This window comes from Meriones unguiculatus, chromosome 1 (genome assembly GCF_030254825.1).
Source record: "Meriones unguiculatus strain TT.TT164.6M chromosome 1, Bangor_MerUng_6.1, whole genome shotgun sequence".
NCBI lineage: Eukaryota > Metazoa > Chordata > Mammalia > Rodentia > Muridae > Meriones > Meriones unguiculatus.
Genome location: NC_083349.1, coordinates 17,713,616 through 17,732,302, shown reverse-complemented (window position 1 = coordinate 17,732,302; position 18,687 = coordinate 17,713,616). Strand labels below are relative to the sequence as shown.

Genomic DNA, 18,687 nt, shown 5'->3' with positions numbered 1-18,687 from the left:
ATATCTGACAAAATAGATTCAAACTAAAACTAATCAGAAGATGTATTGAAGGACACTGTGTGCAATTCTTAACACCTATGAAACAAGCACAAAGGCATCCAAGTTCATAAAAGAAACACTACTGGACTGGAGAGATGGCTCAGAGGTTAAGAGCATTGGCTGCTCTTCCAAAGGTCCTGAGTTCAATTCCCAGCAACCACATAGTGGCTCACAACCATCTATAATGAGATCTGGTGCCCTCTGCTGGTATGCAGGCAGAACACTGTATATGTAATAAATAAATAAAATAAATCTAGAAAGAAAGAAAATTAAAACAATATCTATGTACTTCCAGCCCTACAGAACACGCTAGAAGGAAAAATCCTATCCAAGGAGGTTAATTACACCAAGAAAATCAGGTAAAGCCAAAAGAAGAAACACACACACACTACTGCCACCAACATCAAAAAAGCAGGAACTCACAATCATTGGTCATTAATATCTCTCAACATTAATGGATGCAATTCCCCAATTAAAAAAAAACATAGGCTAACTGAATGGATGCATAAACATGATCCATTGTTCTGCTGCATGTAAGAAACACACCTCAGCAACAAAGATACCTCAGAGTAAAAGGCTGGAAATAAGTTTTCCAAGCAAACAGACCCAAGAACCAAGCTGGAGTAGCCATTCTAATATGTAATAAAATAGACTTTCAACCAAAATTAATGTAAAGATATGGGGAAGGACATTCCATACTCATCAAAAGAAAAATCCACCAATATGACATTTCAACTCTGAACATCTATGTCGCAAATATAAGAGCACCCACATTTGTAAAAGAAACATCATTAAAGCTTAAATCACACATTGAATGTGACACATGAATAGTGAGATAATTCAACACCACACTCTTACCTACAGACAGGCCATCAAGACAGAAACTAAACAGAGAAATAATGAAACTAACAGATGTCATGAATCAAATGGACCTAACAAATATCTACAGAACCAAAAAATCTGAGCACAAGGGTCTTTCCTGAGACTGATATTCCAACCAAGGACTATGCATGGAGATAACCTAAGACACCTGCACAGATGTAGCCCATGGCAGTCCAGTATCCAAGTGGGTTCCATTGTAATAGGAACAGGGACTGTCTCTGACATGAACTGATTGGCCTGCTCTTTAATCACCTCTCTCTGAGGAGGAAGCAGCATTACCAGGCCACAGAAGAAGACAAGGCAGCCACTCCTGATGAGACCTAATTGACTAGAATCAGAAAAGGAAGGAAAAGAAGTCCTCCCCTATCAGTGGACTTGGGGAGGGGCATGCATGTAGAGGGTGGAGGAAGGAAGGGGTTGGGATGGGAGGAGGGAGGAAACCACGGGGGGGGATACAAAGTGAGTAAAGTATAATTTATAAAGAAAAATAAAATAAAATAAAATAAAGCGATCAAATGGAGCTTTTAGAATTGGACCTAATCAATGTGAGAAAGAAATAATCAATGTGAGGCAGAAACAAGCCTGCCCTCTTCTCCTGAGCTCTCTGTGCCCAGTATGCACCATCACCACCAACAGAGTGGCTGGGGTTCGTTTCAAGTCCACAGTCCAAACAAAGCCTGCTATAGTAAAAATGAAATCTACCTCTAGGCAGAGCCAAGCCCTTGTTGTCTCCCTTGGGTGTTAAGCTGGTTGGGCAAGAGATCAAGGACCAGGGTGGGGTGTGGGTGTAGGGTGTGAGGATGCAACCCTTAGAAAGGAGGGTCCACATTAAGGTGATATACTTTTCCTTCCTAGGAATCTCTTCCACTAGCACAGTGCATAGGAGCTACCATGGGGTTTGGCTGTGTCTGCCAGCCTTTCTGAGTCCTCATTTGAAGGGAAAGAACTATTCCTTTTTCTTTCCTTCTGTCTTTTTCATTCAGGTGCTGGACAGAGCGTAAGTATGCTTTTAAACTCCCTGACAATTTTTGGCGTCCTTTCTCTCCCAGCTCTGGTCCCCAGCTTGTGTCTATCTGCTACCATGTGACAGACCTTCCTTCAGGCTTATTTTCATACATGGATTTTTTTTCACCTTCTTTTCTTCATTCTTTTCCTCCAAGGCAGTTATTAGACTTACAGCTTGCTTTCCCTGATTTTTTTTTAATTCCCTAATATTTTAAGCCTTCTTGCTTCTCCCCTAAACAATTCCCTGAGCCATGTGGCTGGCCTCCACACTTTCCCCCTCAAACAGAATGCCCCCTTCCCGCCTTCCCTTCTCCATTATTTTATTTTGGGAAGCTGCAAGATTTACAGCTGGCCTGGACTCAAGGCTTTTCTTTTAAGTTCTAAAAAGTTGCCTTCGCTCTTCCGTGTGAATGAGTTATTAAGTTAATGTAGTAATAAGACTAGGAACCCAAGAAAAGATCCCAAATTTCCTGATAATAAATGATGGCTCCACATAGACCCCCTTCCAAAGTTTTACAGTAACAATTACTTTTTTAAGTATTTACCATTTCCAAGACTTCTTTTTGGACTCATAAATTAAAATAGTTTTAATTTTTTCTTTTTATTTCAAAATATAATTTTCACATAGTATATTCTGATCATGGTTTCCCTGCTCCCAACCTATCCCAGATCTTCACCATTTCCCAAATTAACCCAAACCCACACTCTTTCTTTTCTCTCTCTCTCTCTCTCTCTCTCTCTCTCTCTCTCATTAGAAAACAAAGAGGCAATAAAACCAAGACAGGATAGAATGAAACATTAGGGAAAAAAGCACAACATATCTTCACACGCAGACAAAACCCACAAACACACAAAACTGGAAACCATGAAACATAAGCAAAGATCTTTAGGGTTAAAAAAAATGTCAAGAGAAGGTATTATGAGACACAAACCCTGCAAAAGCACCATCGAGCTTGTTTTCTGTTGGCCATCAGCTGCTGGGCATTGGCCTGCAGGGTGGTTGGTTTGCCAAGTGAGACAATGTTGGAGAAAACCAGTCTTTCTTTTATGAACAGTTGTTAACTGGAGAGCGCTTCTGGGTTAGGATGGTGGTTTGTTTCAACTTCCCATCTCACTGTTGGGAACACCTCTGGTTTAGACTCGTGCATGCATGCTGCCAAGTCTGTGAGTTTAAATGTGTGTCAGCCCTGTTGTGTCTGAAAGGCCTTTTTCACTTGGTGTCTTCCATCCCCACCTGCGCTTTCAATCTTTTTGCCTAGTCCTCTGAACCAGAGGACTCTGGTTCATAGTCCTCTGAACTAGAGGGAAGGGAGCTCATGGAGACATCATATTTAGGACTGAGTGTTCTAAGGTCTCTCATTCTCTGAACGCTTTCCGGTTAATGGGTCTCTGTTTTAGTTTCTATTACCTGCATGGATAAGCTTCTCTGATGATGACTGAGCAAGATACTGATCTGTGAGTATAGGAGAATGTCATTAGGAATCATCTTACTAGCAGAAAAGTAATGTTTGTATTTTTCTTACATCTGTGATTGAGCTAGTCTCAGATTCTTGGCCACCTGAGTGGTGTCAGGCATGGGTCTCCACTTACAGAATGGGTCTTAAAGCCATTAGCTGCTTACTCCTACAGTGTTTGTGCCACTATTTCACCAACCTATCAGGCACACAGGTCACCACTGTAGATTGAAGGGTTTGTAGCTGAGTTGGTATTTACGTTTCTCCTCTGGTAGAATGCAGAGTACCTTCCAGTACCATGAACTCTAGTCAGTAGTGGTGAAGGCTCTACATAGGCCCCAGCTTGATTTTTCCATCTTCAATGACTTCTTTAGCAATAGGGTCTTACCATCAGAGGGTAACTAATAGCTTTGGCAATAGCCTGGTTGTTTGGGAGATTTCATGGGATTCTTTTGGTCCAAAACTCAATTGGATATATTCCATTGCTAGCACACGAGTTTTCACTAGGTGCCAAGAGAGGACTAGTTGGAACTTTATCTCCCATTTTTTCGTGATTCCATTTAGATTTTTGTCTTATATGTATGTGTGTATTTTAAGACTGTTGTAGCTTTCAAGATGACCCTCAAATGTCTCTTAAAACTGACTGTCCCTCCCCATATTTTCTCCCTTACCCCACTTCCCTTCTTCCCTCTGTTTAATTCTCCCATTCCAGTCTTCCCCTATCCTCACCCATTCATAGCTACATTCTATTTCCTTTTCCTTGGGAGTTATCTACTTTCCTCTCCCTAATACCTTACTCTATACCTAACCTCTGATTACACAGACTGAAGCCTCCTCATCAAACACTTACCCAACACTCCATACAAGCAAATATAAACCATATTTGTCTTTTGTGATCTGGAATATCTTACTCGGGATGATTTTTTTTATAGCTTCTTCCATTTATTTGTGACTATCATAATTTCATCTTTTACAGTTGTGTAATATTCCTTTATGTCCATGTATCATATTATCTGTGTTCATTTATCTGTTGACAGCCATCTAGGCTGTTTCCAATTTCTGGCATTATAAATAAAGCAGGAATTAATACAGGCAAGAAAGTGTCTCTTAGTAGAATTTAGGGTTCTTGGGTATATGCCTAAGAGTGGTATAGTTGGCCCTTGAAGTAGATCTAGTCCCAGATTCTTCAGGAACCATCACATTGGTTTTCATAGTGGCTGTACAAGTCTGCAGTCCCACCAGCAATGGTTGCGGTGTTCCTCTTAACTCACATGTTCTGCAGCATGAGCTGTCATTTCTTTTATTCCTCTTGGCCATTCTTACTGGTGTAACAGGAAATACTCAAGTAATTTTGATTTCCATCCCCCTGGTGACCAAGGATGTTGAACATTTCTTTAAATGTTTCTCAGTCATTTATGATTCATATTTTGAGAACTCTGTTTAGTTCTGTACTCCATTTTAAAATTAGGTTTTTGTTTTCTTGATGTCCAGGGTTTTATATTGTTGTTGTTGCTCTGTATAGACTTTAAATGTTAGGCTTCTGTTGAATGTATAATTGATAAAGACCTTTTCCCACTCTGCAGCCTGTCACTCTGTCTGAATGATGGCTCCTTTGTCAGGCAGAAGCTTTTCAGTTCCATGTGGACTCATTTCTTAGTTGTCGTACAGGCTCTGCTATTGGTTTCCTGTTCAGAAAGTCTTTCTCTGTGCCAATGAGCTCAAGACTATTCCTCATGGTCTATTCTATCAGTCAGTGTACTGGGCTGATGTTAACGTCCGTGTTCTATGTAGAGTTGAGCTTCATGCAAGTTGATAAATCCAGGTCTATTTTTGTTCTTCTACATGCAGACATCCAGTCTGACCAGCACCATTTGATGAAGATGCTTTCTTTCTTTCTTTTCTTTTTTTTTTTGGAATGAATTTCCAGCTTCTTTATCAAAGATCAGGTATCCATAGTTAGGTAGACTTATGTCTGGGTCTTCAATTTGATTGCATTGATCAAGGTGTCAATACCATGATTTGTTTTTTAGTACTATAGCTCTTTAGTTGAATTTGAGACCAGGGATTGATCCATCTCGTGGGCTAGTCGAACAGGGTCTACCTGAGAGAGAGAGTGAGAATGGGGAGGGGCAGAGACACGAAGAATGGAAGCCAAGACAGGTTTCTGATCAAAGCCTCAAATTACTGAACGTACAATCAGCACGTATATAGCAAAGGGTTACAGGGAAATTTTCTCACAGTAGCAACTCATCTGCATCACCTGGCAAAGCTTCCTGTAGCCTTGAGAATTCATGCAAGGGCCAGGAGGCAGAATTCCAATTGCCAGACTCCTTCAAAGGACCATGCACCAGTTTTATTATTATTGTAGTTTTTATTATTATTATTATTATTATTATTATTATTATTATTATTCAGGATTGTTTCAGCTGACCTAGTTTTTTGTTTGTTTGTTTTCATATGAGGCTGAAAAATTGTATGTTTTATTTCTGTGAAAAATTGTTTTGGAATTTCAATGGAGATTGCACTGAATATCTAGATTGTATTTTCAGGAAAGGCCATTTTCACTATACTAATCCCACTGAGCAATGAACATGGAGATCTTTTCATTTACTGATATCTTCTTCAATTTTTTTCCTTTAACGTCTTAAAGTTTTTAATTACATAATTCTTTCACTTGATTGGTTAGAGTTACCTCAAGATAGTTTTTGAGACTATTGTAAAAGATATTGCTTCCCTGATTTCTGTCTCAATCTGTTTGTCATTTGTATATAGGAAGGCTCCTAATTATTTGTGTTATTTTTGTATCCTGATACTTTGCTGATGGTTGATAGAATGTTTCTTGGTAGAATTATTAATGTCATTGCTGTTTAAAATCATATCATCTGCAAATTAAGGTACTTTGACTTCATCCTTGCCAATTTGTATCTCATATTCTCTTTCAGTTGTCTTATTGCTCCAGCTAAGACTCCAAGTACTATATTGAATAGGTTTGAAAAGAGTAGACATCCTTGTCTTGCTCCAAATTTTAGAAAAAATGACTTGAGTTTCTCTCCACTTAGGTTGATGTTGACTGTAGGCTTGCTGTAAATAACTTTTTTTAATGTTGAGGTATGTGCCTTTCTGCATCCTATAAGACTCATGTAATTTTTGTCTTTCAGACTGTTTGTGTGGTATATTATGTTTATTGATTTATTTATGTTTAAGCATCCCTGTATCTCTGGGGTGAATCCTACTTGATCATGGTGGATTATCTTTTAAGTTGTGTTCTTATATTGACTTTGCAAGAATTTTATTGAAAAACTTTACATGTATGTTCATAAGAGAAAATTATCTAAAAAAAAAAAAGAGAAAAATGATCTATAATTCCCTTTCTTCGTTGGATTTTTATGTGGCTTAGGTATCAGGGTAAGTATGACTTCATGGAAACAATTAGAAAATGTTCCTTCAGTTCTTTTGTTAATAATTGAGAAATATTGTTGCTATTTGTTCTTTGACAGTTTGTTAGAAATCTGTCTGAATCAATCAGATGCTAGGTTGTGTTTTTTTTTAATTTTTTGTTTGGAAGATGTTTTTATTACTGCTTCTATTTCACTACGGTTAGGGATCTGCTTAAATTGTTTTTCTGATCTCGATTTAACTTTGGTAGGTTGTATATATCAAGAAATTTACCAATTCCTCTTAGATTTTTCAGTTTGGTGAAGTATAGATTTTTAAAGTACGTCATTTTGATTTTCTGGATTTCCACAATGTCTGTTCTGATACCTCCCATTTTTTCCTACAATCTTATTAATTTTGCTGTTTTCTCTGTGTGTCTTTTAGATAATTTGGTTAAGGGTTTATCAAGTTTATTGATTTTTCTCAAAGAGCCAATTTTTCATTTCATTGATTCTTTGTATATTTTGTTGTTGTTTCCATTTTATTGATTTCACTCTTGAGTCTGACTATTCTTCTGTCATCTACTACTTTTGCCTCTTATGCCACATTTTTTTTCTAGAGGTTTCAGGTGTGTTGTTAATTTGTTAATATGGTATCTCTTTATTTTTGATGAAGTACTTAGTGTAATGAATTGCCTCTTAAAACCACCCATTTGAGTCCCATAAGTTTGGGCATGTGTTCTCATTTTCTTTTTTTATTAAAATTTGTTTATTTTATTGATTACAATTTATTCACTTTGTTTCCTGGCTGTAGCTCCCTCTTTCCTCTCCTCCCTATGCCACCCACCCTCCCTTTACTCCTCCTATGACCCCCTCCCCCAGTCCACTGATAGAGGAGGACCTCCTCCCCTTCTATCTGACCCTAGCTTATCAGGTCTCATCAAGGCTGTCTGCATGTCTTTCTCTGTGGCCTGGCAAAGTTGCACTCCCCAGGGGGAGGTGATCAAAAAGCTGTCCAATGTTCACTGAGTTCATGTCAGAGAGAACCCCTGATCCCCTTACTAGGAAACCCACTTGAACTGAGTAGCCTATGAGCTTCATCTGAGCAGAGGGTCTAGGCTATCTCCATGCATGGTCCTTGGAAGTTTTTAATGCTTCCCTTAACTTCACTCTTGACTCACTTTTTACTGAATAGTGAGTTATTTAATTTTCATGAGTTTCTATTTTAAAACTTTCTCTTGCTGTTTCTCCTGTTGTTGCTATCCAATCTGTGGTGGTCAAACAGAACATAGGGTGCTATTACAGTTTTCTTGGATCTGTTAAGACTTGTTTTGTGCCCCAGTATGTGGTCAATGTTGTGAAAGTTCTAAGCCATTCAGAGAAGAAATGTTCTGTAACTATTTGCTAGGTCCATTTGATTGATGACATCATTTAGCTACAGCATTTCTGTTTAGTGTTTATCTGGATGGTCTGTCTACTGGTAAGAGTTGGGTATTGAAGTCACTCAGTATCATGTGAGAGCCAATATTTTATTTTAGCTGTAGTAGTTTTCTTTCATAAATTTAAATAACCTTATATTTGGTGCAGGAATTGCAATATCCTTTTTCCCTTTGGTGAAAATGTAGTGTACTTCCTATATCTTATTAGTTTTTGTGTGACGTCTATTTTTCAGATATTAAAATGGCTACCCCTGCTTGCTTTTGTGATCCGTTTGTTTGGAATCTCTTTTTTTCATTCTTTTACCCTGAGGTGATGCCTATCCTTGATGGTAAGGTGTGTTTCTTGGATGCAGTAGATAAACCCTGTTTTCTAATTAAAATCTGTTAGTCTGTTAGTCATTTTTATTGGGAACTGGGATCATTAATGTTGAGAGTTATCAATGAACAACGTTCATTAATTCCTGTTATTTTTTTAATTATGGTATGGATTTGTTCCTCTTTTGATAGGTTGATCTGAGAATATTTTCTCCTTATGTTTCCTTGGGTGTAGTTAACTTCTTCAGGTTGAAGTTTTCCTTTTAGTTCCTTCTACACAGCTGGATTTGTAGATAGATACTGCTTAAATTTAGTTTTTTATCATACATTGTTTTTCTTTGTCTGTTGTGGTTGATAATTTTGCTGGGCATAGTTATCTGGGCTGACATATATGGTATCTTAGAGTTTGTAGAACGTATGTCCAGGCCCTTCTGACGTTTATTCTATATAAAGAAGTCAGGTGTTATTCTAATGGATTTGCCTTTATGTGTTCTTAGTCATTTTCCCTTTGCAGCTTTTAATATTCTTTCTTTGTTCTGTACTTTTAATGTTTGATTGTTATGTGTCATGGAGAATTTCTTTCTGCCTTCCTATTTTGTGTTCTATGTGTTTGTTGTGCTTTGACAGGCACCTCCTTTTTTAGGTTGTGATTTTGTTGAAAATATTTTCTCTAATATTTTCCCCTGAGTTTCTTCTCCTTCTATTCCTAGAATACACAATTTGAGTCTTATCATAGTGTCCCAGATTTCCTCAATGCTTTGTGTCTGCATTTTTTTTTTAGATTTAACATCTCTTTTAAACTGGGGTATTTATTCTTGTATCATCTTCAACTTCTGAAACTCTCCCTTCTACATCTTATACGCTATTAGTGAGGCGTACTTATGATTTTTTTTTTCTTACTCGTTTTGTTTTGTTTCATTTCCTAAACTTTTCATTTTCAGTTTTATCCCACTTTGGGTTTTAATTAGTGATTTTTAGTTTTTGTTAAATTATTCTTTCATGTCATCAATTGCTGTCATTATATTCATTCCCCTGTTTGTTTGGTTTTTTTTTCTCAGATTTCATTAGGAAATTTATTTATATTCTATCCATGAGCCTTGAACACACTCATAAATGGTGTTTTGAAATCTCTTTTTGTGCTTCAGCTGCTATATTATATGTCTTGAGGCTAACTGTAGATGGGCTACTGGACTCTGGTGGAAGCATACTATCTTCAATTTTAGTATTTGTGTTTTTGTTCTACTGTGTAGGTATCTGGACTGGGATGACTGAGGTGATTTCAGTTGTTGACATTAGGTCATGTCTTTGTTGGGTAGATGTTCCATTCCTCAGTTTCTGTTGCACTCTAGATATTAGGAAGGTGTGGTGGCTGATTGCTTGTGCAGGTCAGTGGATGGCAGAGAGGGATAGAGGAAGGCTAAAAGAAAAGGCTGAGTGGGGCTTCAGAGCTAACACTTAGAATTTGACTGTATAAGGTGTTGAAGGTGTTGTGGGAATAAGGGATCCTGGAAATAGATTACTGTAAAGCAAAGAACTATCTGGAAAGACAGAGATGAAATATTAGGGGACCCTGGGTCCGATCCAAGAGTGGGAGTCTCTAGTGAATACAGTTGAAGTAGGAGGAGTGTGATCTAAAAGCAGTTTGTTACTGGGTTTGGATGAGAATGGAGAGATTACAGTGGAGGACAAGAAGAATAGTATGGTTCACCTACCAGAGTTTCCACCAGGTATGACCAACTGAAGGTCTGGGTAGGAAGCATTTTGGGCACAGGAAAGAAAGGGGATGGCTAGACATGGAGGAAAGAGGATGAGGGAGGTCTATGGAAGAAACAACTGAGTCCACTCCAAGATTTGACAGAGTTCATCAAGACTGAATGTGGAATGGGAAGACAGGTCCTTCAACCAGGCTGCTATAGGGCTGGGGATGAGACTGGAGAGTTTGTGATGCAGGACAGGTATAAAAGTGAGAATCAACCACTTCAGTCTCAGCCTGGTGTGGTCACTGGGATTTCCAGATAGAGGGCGTTTATTGGTATGTGTGGCTGACACAAAGGGATTGGAAGTGGCTGGACAAAAGGTGGGGAAATGATGTGGTATTCCTCAGCTTCTCTGTAAGTCTGAAATTCTTGCAAAATGTTGTTCCCAACAACAAAGATTGTAGACTATGATAATGTTTTTACAACACCCAAAATTTAAAAAAATGCAAATGAAAATAAAATTGCTATCCTAAAATGTGTGTTATAAATATGAATAAGTACGGACTTCAAAAGTTAAAATAAAAATACTTAATGTTTCTGAATTTTAAATAAAAAAACAAAATCCTTCCAACACAAAGGATACTATTTTCAACATTACTCTGTTTATATATCTGGTGAAACTGAAGACATTTGACATCCCAAAAACTTTGTCTTGAGAAGCAAGTGTGAGAACATACCCAGAGAAGTGAGTCCATTTGAGGACACATGGCTGGCACCTTTTTGAGGACCTAGGCTTTTGTAGCAACAGCCAGATGACTGTGCAGCACCCCACAGCTCCTGAGTGGCTGATGGATGCAACAGAACAAGAGCCTGGGATCTTGGACTCCTGCCTGCTCCAACTCTGTCTGCCAAGATGAGGATACAATGAGTAGGTTGTCCCTTTCCCAAACCTTGTCATCACAGCCTCAAATGAAGGCAGTGATGTCCCACAACATTGGAGAAATCTGAGATCCTTTTCTGGTGAGCTTTAGCCAGTGAACCTTTGACCCTGAGCCCTTCCTTGCTGTGGTCAACTGTGACATAGATGTGAAGAAGTAAGCTCCATCTGGAAAACCATATGAGTTTCTACCAAAGCAAGCATAACCAATGTCCTCCTCATCTGTCCTTGGGGCCAGGCCCCTCTCCAGCTCCACTTTCCACTGTAGACATAGTTGCAAGTCCTCCTCAGCCAGGACTCTGGGGCATGGCTCCCATGGGGTCATGACTGCTTTGGGTTGCATCACACAGCCAAAGCTTTCTAGATTTAAGCCAGGATTACCTGAAGCAAACAGACACCTCTATACTCCTCAGGACTAAGGCATCCCTGCAGACCAAATGGTGTGGTGAGGACATGACCTAGATGACCTTCTTTTATAGGGTCCAGACGCATCTGTCTAGACAGGAATCCCCAACCCTATGTCAGAGTCCTAGGAACTCATCTAGAAAATATTAGCTTCAAAACTCACTAATGTGTATTGCTGCTTAATCTGGCTGTGTCTTTTCTTTCCTGTCATCTGTTCAATCAGGAGGTGTGTTAGTAGAATCTGGGTGTTTTAGGGCCACAGGGACTTCATGTAAAAGGACAAAGGTGTGTTTCTGTGCATGTTTCTGATGTCCAGAGGAGGATCAACAGGTCCAAGCGCTATCACAGAGAAGTAAGATGATGGACTGGAGAATGGATAATAGTGAAATCACAGCTTCTCTCTCTCTCTCTCTCTCTCTCTCTCTCTCTCTCTCTCTCCCTCTTTCTCTCTCTCTCTCTCTCTCTCTCCTCCTCCTCCTCCTCTTCTCTCCTCTCAGGTTCCTTTGCACATACATTGCTGAACACACAGATACATGCGTAAGGACACTCAGGTGGGTTTCACACTCATGAGACTTCTCCAGACTTTAGGAAACGGAAATACTTTCTTCACATGTAGTTTGTGTAGTCTGCTCATCACTACACAATGACATGTAGAAACATGCTAGCCATGGTTTGGGAGAAAGTAGGGTTCAATCCCTCAAACAGGAAGTAGGGAGCTTCTGGGGGTGGGGTAGGGCTGTGTGGCATGCCATTCAGCAGCACTTCCTACACGGAGCTCCTTTGCTTCTCTGGGGCAGCTGTTACCATGGACATTTCAACCTCATCCCAGTGGGAAAAGCATGCAGAGGTCACTTCACTTTCCCCAGGGGGAGGAATGACCTTTGACTTCACCCTTTTCTTTTCTTTCTAGGCTGCCGAGACAGCGCATGCAGAAAGCTGCTCCTGACCCTTCTATACAGTCTACTGTGGGCAAGTATTCGAGGTTAGTGTGGGGCAGGACTCATATTCTCATGTTTGACACAGTGACTCATCTCTCCATTCTGTGAATCGTGGCACAGAGGCATTCACAATTGGTCCTGGCCTCAAATACAAATAAGGTAAGAGGTGGATGATTTGGGGTGGACATCAGTGGCCAGACAAAATAAAGGAGACCAGATCAAACTGCATTTTAGATCAGCAACAAATTCTGTTCAGGGTTTCCTAGGCAGGATTTGAGACATGTTTTTGTAAGGGTGCTCTTGTTTAGTCCAACTTCCTGGATTTTGTCTGCTAAATCTAAAAACTGGGTCAGTTACTCTTGGTGTTAATGAACACCATGTTCACACCCCAGCCAAGTAGAGCTCTTTGTGAAATGGAGGGGCTACTGGTTGTGTATAGCCTGGTCTAAGGTCCTTTGGAAAAAATCAGTGAAGATCAACCTCAGGTGAAGGCTCCCAGGACTGCCAGCCCAGGCTGCACCATCATGATTTTGAGCTTGGTTTGCCGGGTGGAAGGCCGGGATGGAGCCAGCAAAGAATAGTCACTCCTCTCCCTGCAAACCCCTCTGAAGCACTGTGGGGTGGAGAATCGGGGCTGGTGCAGAGTGTGTTGGAAGCTTCAGTACGTGAATCTCAGAGGCCACTTTCCGTTTTAGAGCATGTAAAAATGTAAAATGCTTTACCCGGAAACCTGAAATGTCACTTCATGCTAGACTTGATAGTTGGATGAGAGCACAGAACATCTACCCTCCATCTGAGAGGCCGTAATGGAAAGTCCTGGCACCTGTCGCTCTCAGCCTGGCCTTACAATCTGACTCTTAACTTTTACTTAAGGATTTATCTTTCATGATACCCTAATTGTCAGAGTCTGGTAGTGGGAGGTGACAAACGACCAGTACACGCATATTCCAGATGACCTCAATTTTGGTGACCACAACTCCCTCTGCTATCAACAGGAGGTGCTTTTTCAGCATTTGGGTCCAGTGTGTTCCAGAGACAAGCCGGATAGTGAAGTAAATGTAGTCCCACAGGGATTGTTTGATTTCTTTAGAGGGCTCTCTGAGCAGCCTTGCAGGAGCTGCACTGAGGACCTGCAGAATTTCGATGGCTCCAGGGTTGGAGACATACCCTAGGATCCTCAGGAAACCCACCTTTTCTCAAAGGTCTGGCACAAGTCTTGAATGTTTCCCCTTAGCCTAGAATCCTATCAGAACAGAGTTTCAAGATACAGTTCTGAAGACCAAGCCTCCTGCCGGCTACATGTGTGCAGGAGGCTCTAGGTCCAGATCCTGCAGGCTCCTTGGTTGCTATCTCAGTCTCTGAAAGCCCCATGTGACTAGGTCAGTTGTCTCTGTTGACCTTCTTAAGAGGCTCTTGTCACTTCTGGGTCCTTCCATCTTTGCCCCACACTTCCACAGGACCCCGATTTCTGCCCCAGGCTTGATTGTAAGTCCCAGCATCTGTGGCGATCTGCTGTTGGCTGGAGCCTTCCAGATGACATCAAGTTAGGCTCCTGTCTGCAAGCATAGCAGAGTATCATTATTAGTGTCAGGGGCTGGCTCTATACCGTGGGGTGGGCCTCAAGTTGAGCCAATTATTCTTTGGACTTTCCTTCTATCTTTGTTTCCTCGTTATCCCTACACTTCTTGTAGGCAGGGTAATTTTTGGCTCACAAGTTTTGTCGGTGGGTGGTTGATCCCCTCCTTCCACTAGTCCTGCCATGCTAGCAGGCTGTCACTTCAGTCTTCATGCCTCCCCTGCCCCCTGGTAGGAGTTCCAGCTAGAGTCACACCCATATTCTCCCAGGCGCCTACCTTGTAGCAGACCTCCAGCTTGAACAATAGAGTCTCCCCAGTTTCTCTTCCTGTCCCCAGCCCATCCCGTCTCACTTTCTACCACCATTCTCTCCACATCTGATCCCTACCCTTTTTTCGCTCCCCATTCCATCTCCTTTCCAGTTCCCTTGTCTTCAAATGGCAAGTGGAGGAGGGCTGTTTTTAACACGGACTTTATTACCCGGTTTTGGATCACTTCCTCCTGGTAGGGCTGCCTGGCCTGGCCTCAGGAGATAAAGATATGTGCAGTTCTAAAGTGCTTGATGTGCTGGGGAGGGTTAGTATGGGTGAGGGGCTCCCTTTTCTTGGGAAAAGAGGGAAAGAGGAAGGAGGGGAAGGAGAAGAACAGAGAGAAGGGGAGGAAGAGGGTACCACTGGATGTAAAGTAAATAAACTAATATAAAATTTAAAAAAAGATATAATTCTGGGTTCATTGCTCTCACCTGGATGAGAAGCCACATTGTCACAAAGGCCACACTTGGTTCTGTCTCCAGAGAGACATTCAATTAATGTTTTGTGTGTTACTCCCCGTAATCCAGCACCAGAGTAAACCCTTCTCACTGCCCCTCACCCCTCCTTGATCACTTGGAGATTACGCATGTCTCCTCAGCATCCACATACCAGTCCCAAGTAACTACATCCTGGTTGACTCACATGAGCATGGTGATCTCCCCCTCCTTGATAAGGTGCAGCTTGTATGGAACAATTTTCTCAGAAACCCCCCTCCAGGGTCCACCCATATTCACAGAGTGAGTCTGTGTGTGGTGTGTCTGTGACCTGCTCTTTCCTTTATTCTGTGAGCCACAAGAATAAAACTAAACCATTCTTTATTTATTTTTTATTTTTTTTTTGCCAGAACAGGTGCCTCATTACACAGACTTGACTGTTGTCTGAGTTTTGAAATGATTTCCTCCTAATCAGATTAAAACTCGTTACTTCTTTTGCTAGAGTCCCAAGCTACAATTCCCATCCTGAGCCTAGAGGAGCTTCCCATGGCTCCTGGGAACCAGTCGGTTGTGACCATGTTTATCCTGCAAAGCTTTGTGGATGACCCCTGGATCCAGGATGCCCTCTTCTGCCTCTTCTTCGCCTTGTTCGTGGTGTCCATACCTGGCAATGGGCTGATCATCATGACCATCCACAGCAGCTCCAACCTCCACACTCCCATGTACTTCTTCCTAGTCAACCTGGCCCTGATGGATGTGATCTGCACCGTGACTGTCTTGCCCAAGGTCCTGCAGAGCCTGGTAGCAGAGAACACCATCTCTTATGGGGGATGCCTCACACAGATGTTCATCTTCTCCTCGGTCCTGGGCTCTGAGCTTCTGCTTTTCTCTGCCATGGCCTATGACCGCTACCTTGCAATCTGCCGGCCATTGCACTATGGTACCCTCATGAGTGGCAGGGTCTGTGTGGCCCTTGCAACCTTTGTGTGGTTCACTGGAGCTCTCAACTCCTTGGTGCTCACCTGTCTGGTATTGCCACTGGCCTTCTGTGGTCCCAATCTCATCACACACTTCTTCTGTGAGATCCCTTCTGTGCTCATGCTGTCCTGCAGCCCCACCTTCATCAACGACATCATGACAGTCATTGCAGACATGTTCCTGACTGGCCTGAACTTTCTGTTGACCATGGCATCCTATGGCTTCATCATTGCCAGCATCCTGCGCATCCGCTCAGCTGAGGGCAAGAAGCGTGCCTTCTCCACCTGCTCTGCCCACCTGGTTGTGGTCACCCTTTATTATTCCACCGTCCTATATACGTATATCCGGCCAGCTCTGGGGACTGCTGGACCCCTGGACAAGGCCATTGCCGTTCTGTACACCTCTGTGACCCCACCTCTGAACCCCCTCATCTATACCCTGAGAAACAAGGAGTTCAAAGCATCCTTTAAAAAACTCTTATTTCCGCATTGATGACTTTGAGCTTGGAGAAGAACTCTGGAATCAGTGGGTAAGGAGCTAAAATGTCACCCAAGCCCTCCTTTTTGTAACTCCTGACTCTGGAGGACACAGGCTAAGTGTGTCCTAGAAGAGCTAGAAGAGCTGTTCACAGTTTGTAAAAGGAAAATCAGACTGTCTACCAGATAATACTAGTGTTCTACTCTTTTGAATGTTTTAGATAGCTCTAACCATTTCTAGTTCATGCAAAAAAATGTATGCTTATTAGTTCAATGCTATTAAATGTTAAGATATTTCTATGACTCACTGAATCAAATCTAGTTAGATCTTCAGTGTAGTCAAAGTGAACCCTGTTTAAAAATTTTTGACCCTCTGCAGTAAAGGTCAAGAGTGAATAGTTACAGGGATAAAGAATAATGAATCATGCTCACACTTCTAGATATTTCTTGGCCTGATTTGGCTGTTTTCATCTTTCTTATTCTTATCTCAGAGGTTCCCCTGGCACTTGGTTCATTCACCAGGTCGAGGGAAAAAAGTCCTCATAGAGGACCTGAGTTAGAGTCTGAATCTGAGAGCCTCTGATCCCTGTGGGACCTTCCCTGATGCCAACATCCAAATATATGAGACCAGAGCCAGACAATTGTTTGTTGGGCTCATCTCAGACCCCATTTTATTACAGAGGTTTGCTAGATCATAACTCTATCTTGTACCTCAGTAGATCTCCTGCCTGGATGAGTTTTGTGTGACCCAACCATCATGAAGGGTTACTATTATTCAACACTGCATGTAGCATGTAACATTAACTGAAACGATCTCTGTTCCTGTGTCAGGAACTCAGAAATAAAGAGTTTAAGATGCATTCGTGTTAGTGGGAGCATGTATACCTTGAGCATTTCACACATGTAGTGTCTGGGTGACTATCAGCTCTAAGCTTATATAGAGTCATGTGACTTGTACAGAAAAGAGATGGCAAGAGATACCAAAGTAGGTAAGCACTATGGAGAAAAACATCAGCTAAGACAGGACCATGTCAGCAAGTCATGGTTGTGATGGTTAATGTTCATGGTTAGTTTAAGTGGATTAAGGTCTCCTGGGAAGTTGCTGAGAGACACCTCCGTGATTATCTGTACACTGTTTCCAAAGGGGATTCACTGAGCAGCTGTATCCAATCTTCAATGTGGGTAGTCCCTCCAGATGCACTGGGGACAGGCAAACATGGGGTAAGGGAAAAGGAGAAATCAGTTTAAAATCCTCTTTTGCCAGCCACTACAACGAATGGAAGCATCTCCACCATGCAGTCTACTGCTGTGAGGCACTGCACTCAATGATTCCATAGTGACATGCCACTTTTGCCTAGTAGAGGAAGAGTAAGAATACATGTGGATAGCTGAAGAACAGTGCTTGACCACATGTAAAGCAGGGAGAAGACAATGAAAGCAGACCATTTATTTACCAACGTTCTTATGGATAGAGTGAGGGACACATACATGTTGCCTTCCTGATCGGGTGGGAAGATGTCCAGAAAACCCACAACTCTCAAGCCTGGGAAGGTATCCCAGCTCCAAGATGAGACAGTGTCCTAGTGGGGAGGGTATCCTGAGACATGGGAACCCAGAAACCACACAGCTCTGAGAGGAGGCATCCTCAGCAGAGGCATTGAAGCTCATCAGCGGTTGATGAGCTGAGGATCTTAGAAACCTGAGCTCCAGTCTTCTTTGCTTCTTCTCTTCTTGACATCTTCTGATGAGAGAGTCATACCAGGCATCTTTTAAGAGATTTATTGGCACAGATGTAGCCCATGACAGTTCAGTGTCCAAGTGGGTTCCATAGTAATGGGAACAAGGACTGTCTCTGACATGAACTGATTGGCCTGCTCTTTGATCACCTTCCCCTGAGGGGGGAGCAGCCTTACCAGGCCTCAGAGGAAGATAATGCAGCCACTTCTGATGAGACCTGATAGACTAGGATCAGAAGGAAGGTGAGGAAGAGCTACCCTATCCGTGGACTTGGGGGTGGGCATGCATGGAGAAGGGGGAGGGAGGAAGGGATTGGGAAGGGAGGAGGGAGGGAGCTACAGGGAGATACAAAGTGAATAAAGTGTAATCAATGAAAATTAAAAAATAAATATGGATATTTAAAAAATGAAAAAAAAGAGAGAGATTTATTGGAGGAACGAGTCCAGGAGAGGAGGGACAAGTCTAGGAGTAGCTGCCTCTGCACCCAGACAGCAGAGAACTGGGCAAACACAGCTTTTAATAGGATTTTTAGGGGGTGGAGCTTTTTAGGACAGAGGTTTCCAGAGTGAGAATTGGTGCTTTGAGCTTAGGGGAAGTTTAGAGATTTGTGGGGTTTTGTTCAGCCTTTTCACCTAATATTAGCATAAATCTGAGAGGGGTCCCTCTGAGGGGCTGGAGATGAGTGTGATGA

At 41.7% G+C, this 18,687-nt stretch overlaps 1 protein-coding gene across 1 annotated transcript in view; it reads left to right on the top strand.

The window, feature by feature from the left end:
• LOC110563310 (olfactory receptor 13G1-like) overlaps positions 1 to 17,119 on the top strand; it is a 28,396-nt gene extending 11,277 nt beyond the window's left edge. Inside the window, exons 2-3 of the mRNA XM_060382062.1 lie at positions 12,458 to 12,529; positions 15,308 to 17,119. Of these exons, the coding sequence (XP_060238045.1) occupies positions 15,352 to 16,275 (924 nt within the window). The 5' untranslated portion in view covers positions 12,458 to 12,529; positions 15,308 to 15,351 and the 3' untranslated portion in view covers positions 16,276 to 17,119. The remainder of the gene's footprint in view (positions 1 to 12,457; positions 12,530 to 15,307) is intronic.
• Positions 17,120 to 18,687: the final 1,568 nt, after the last annotated feature.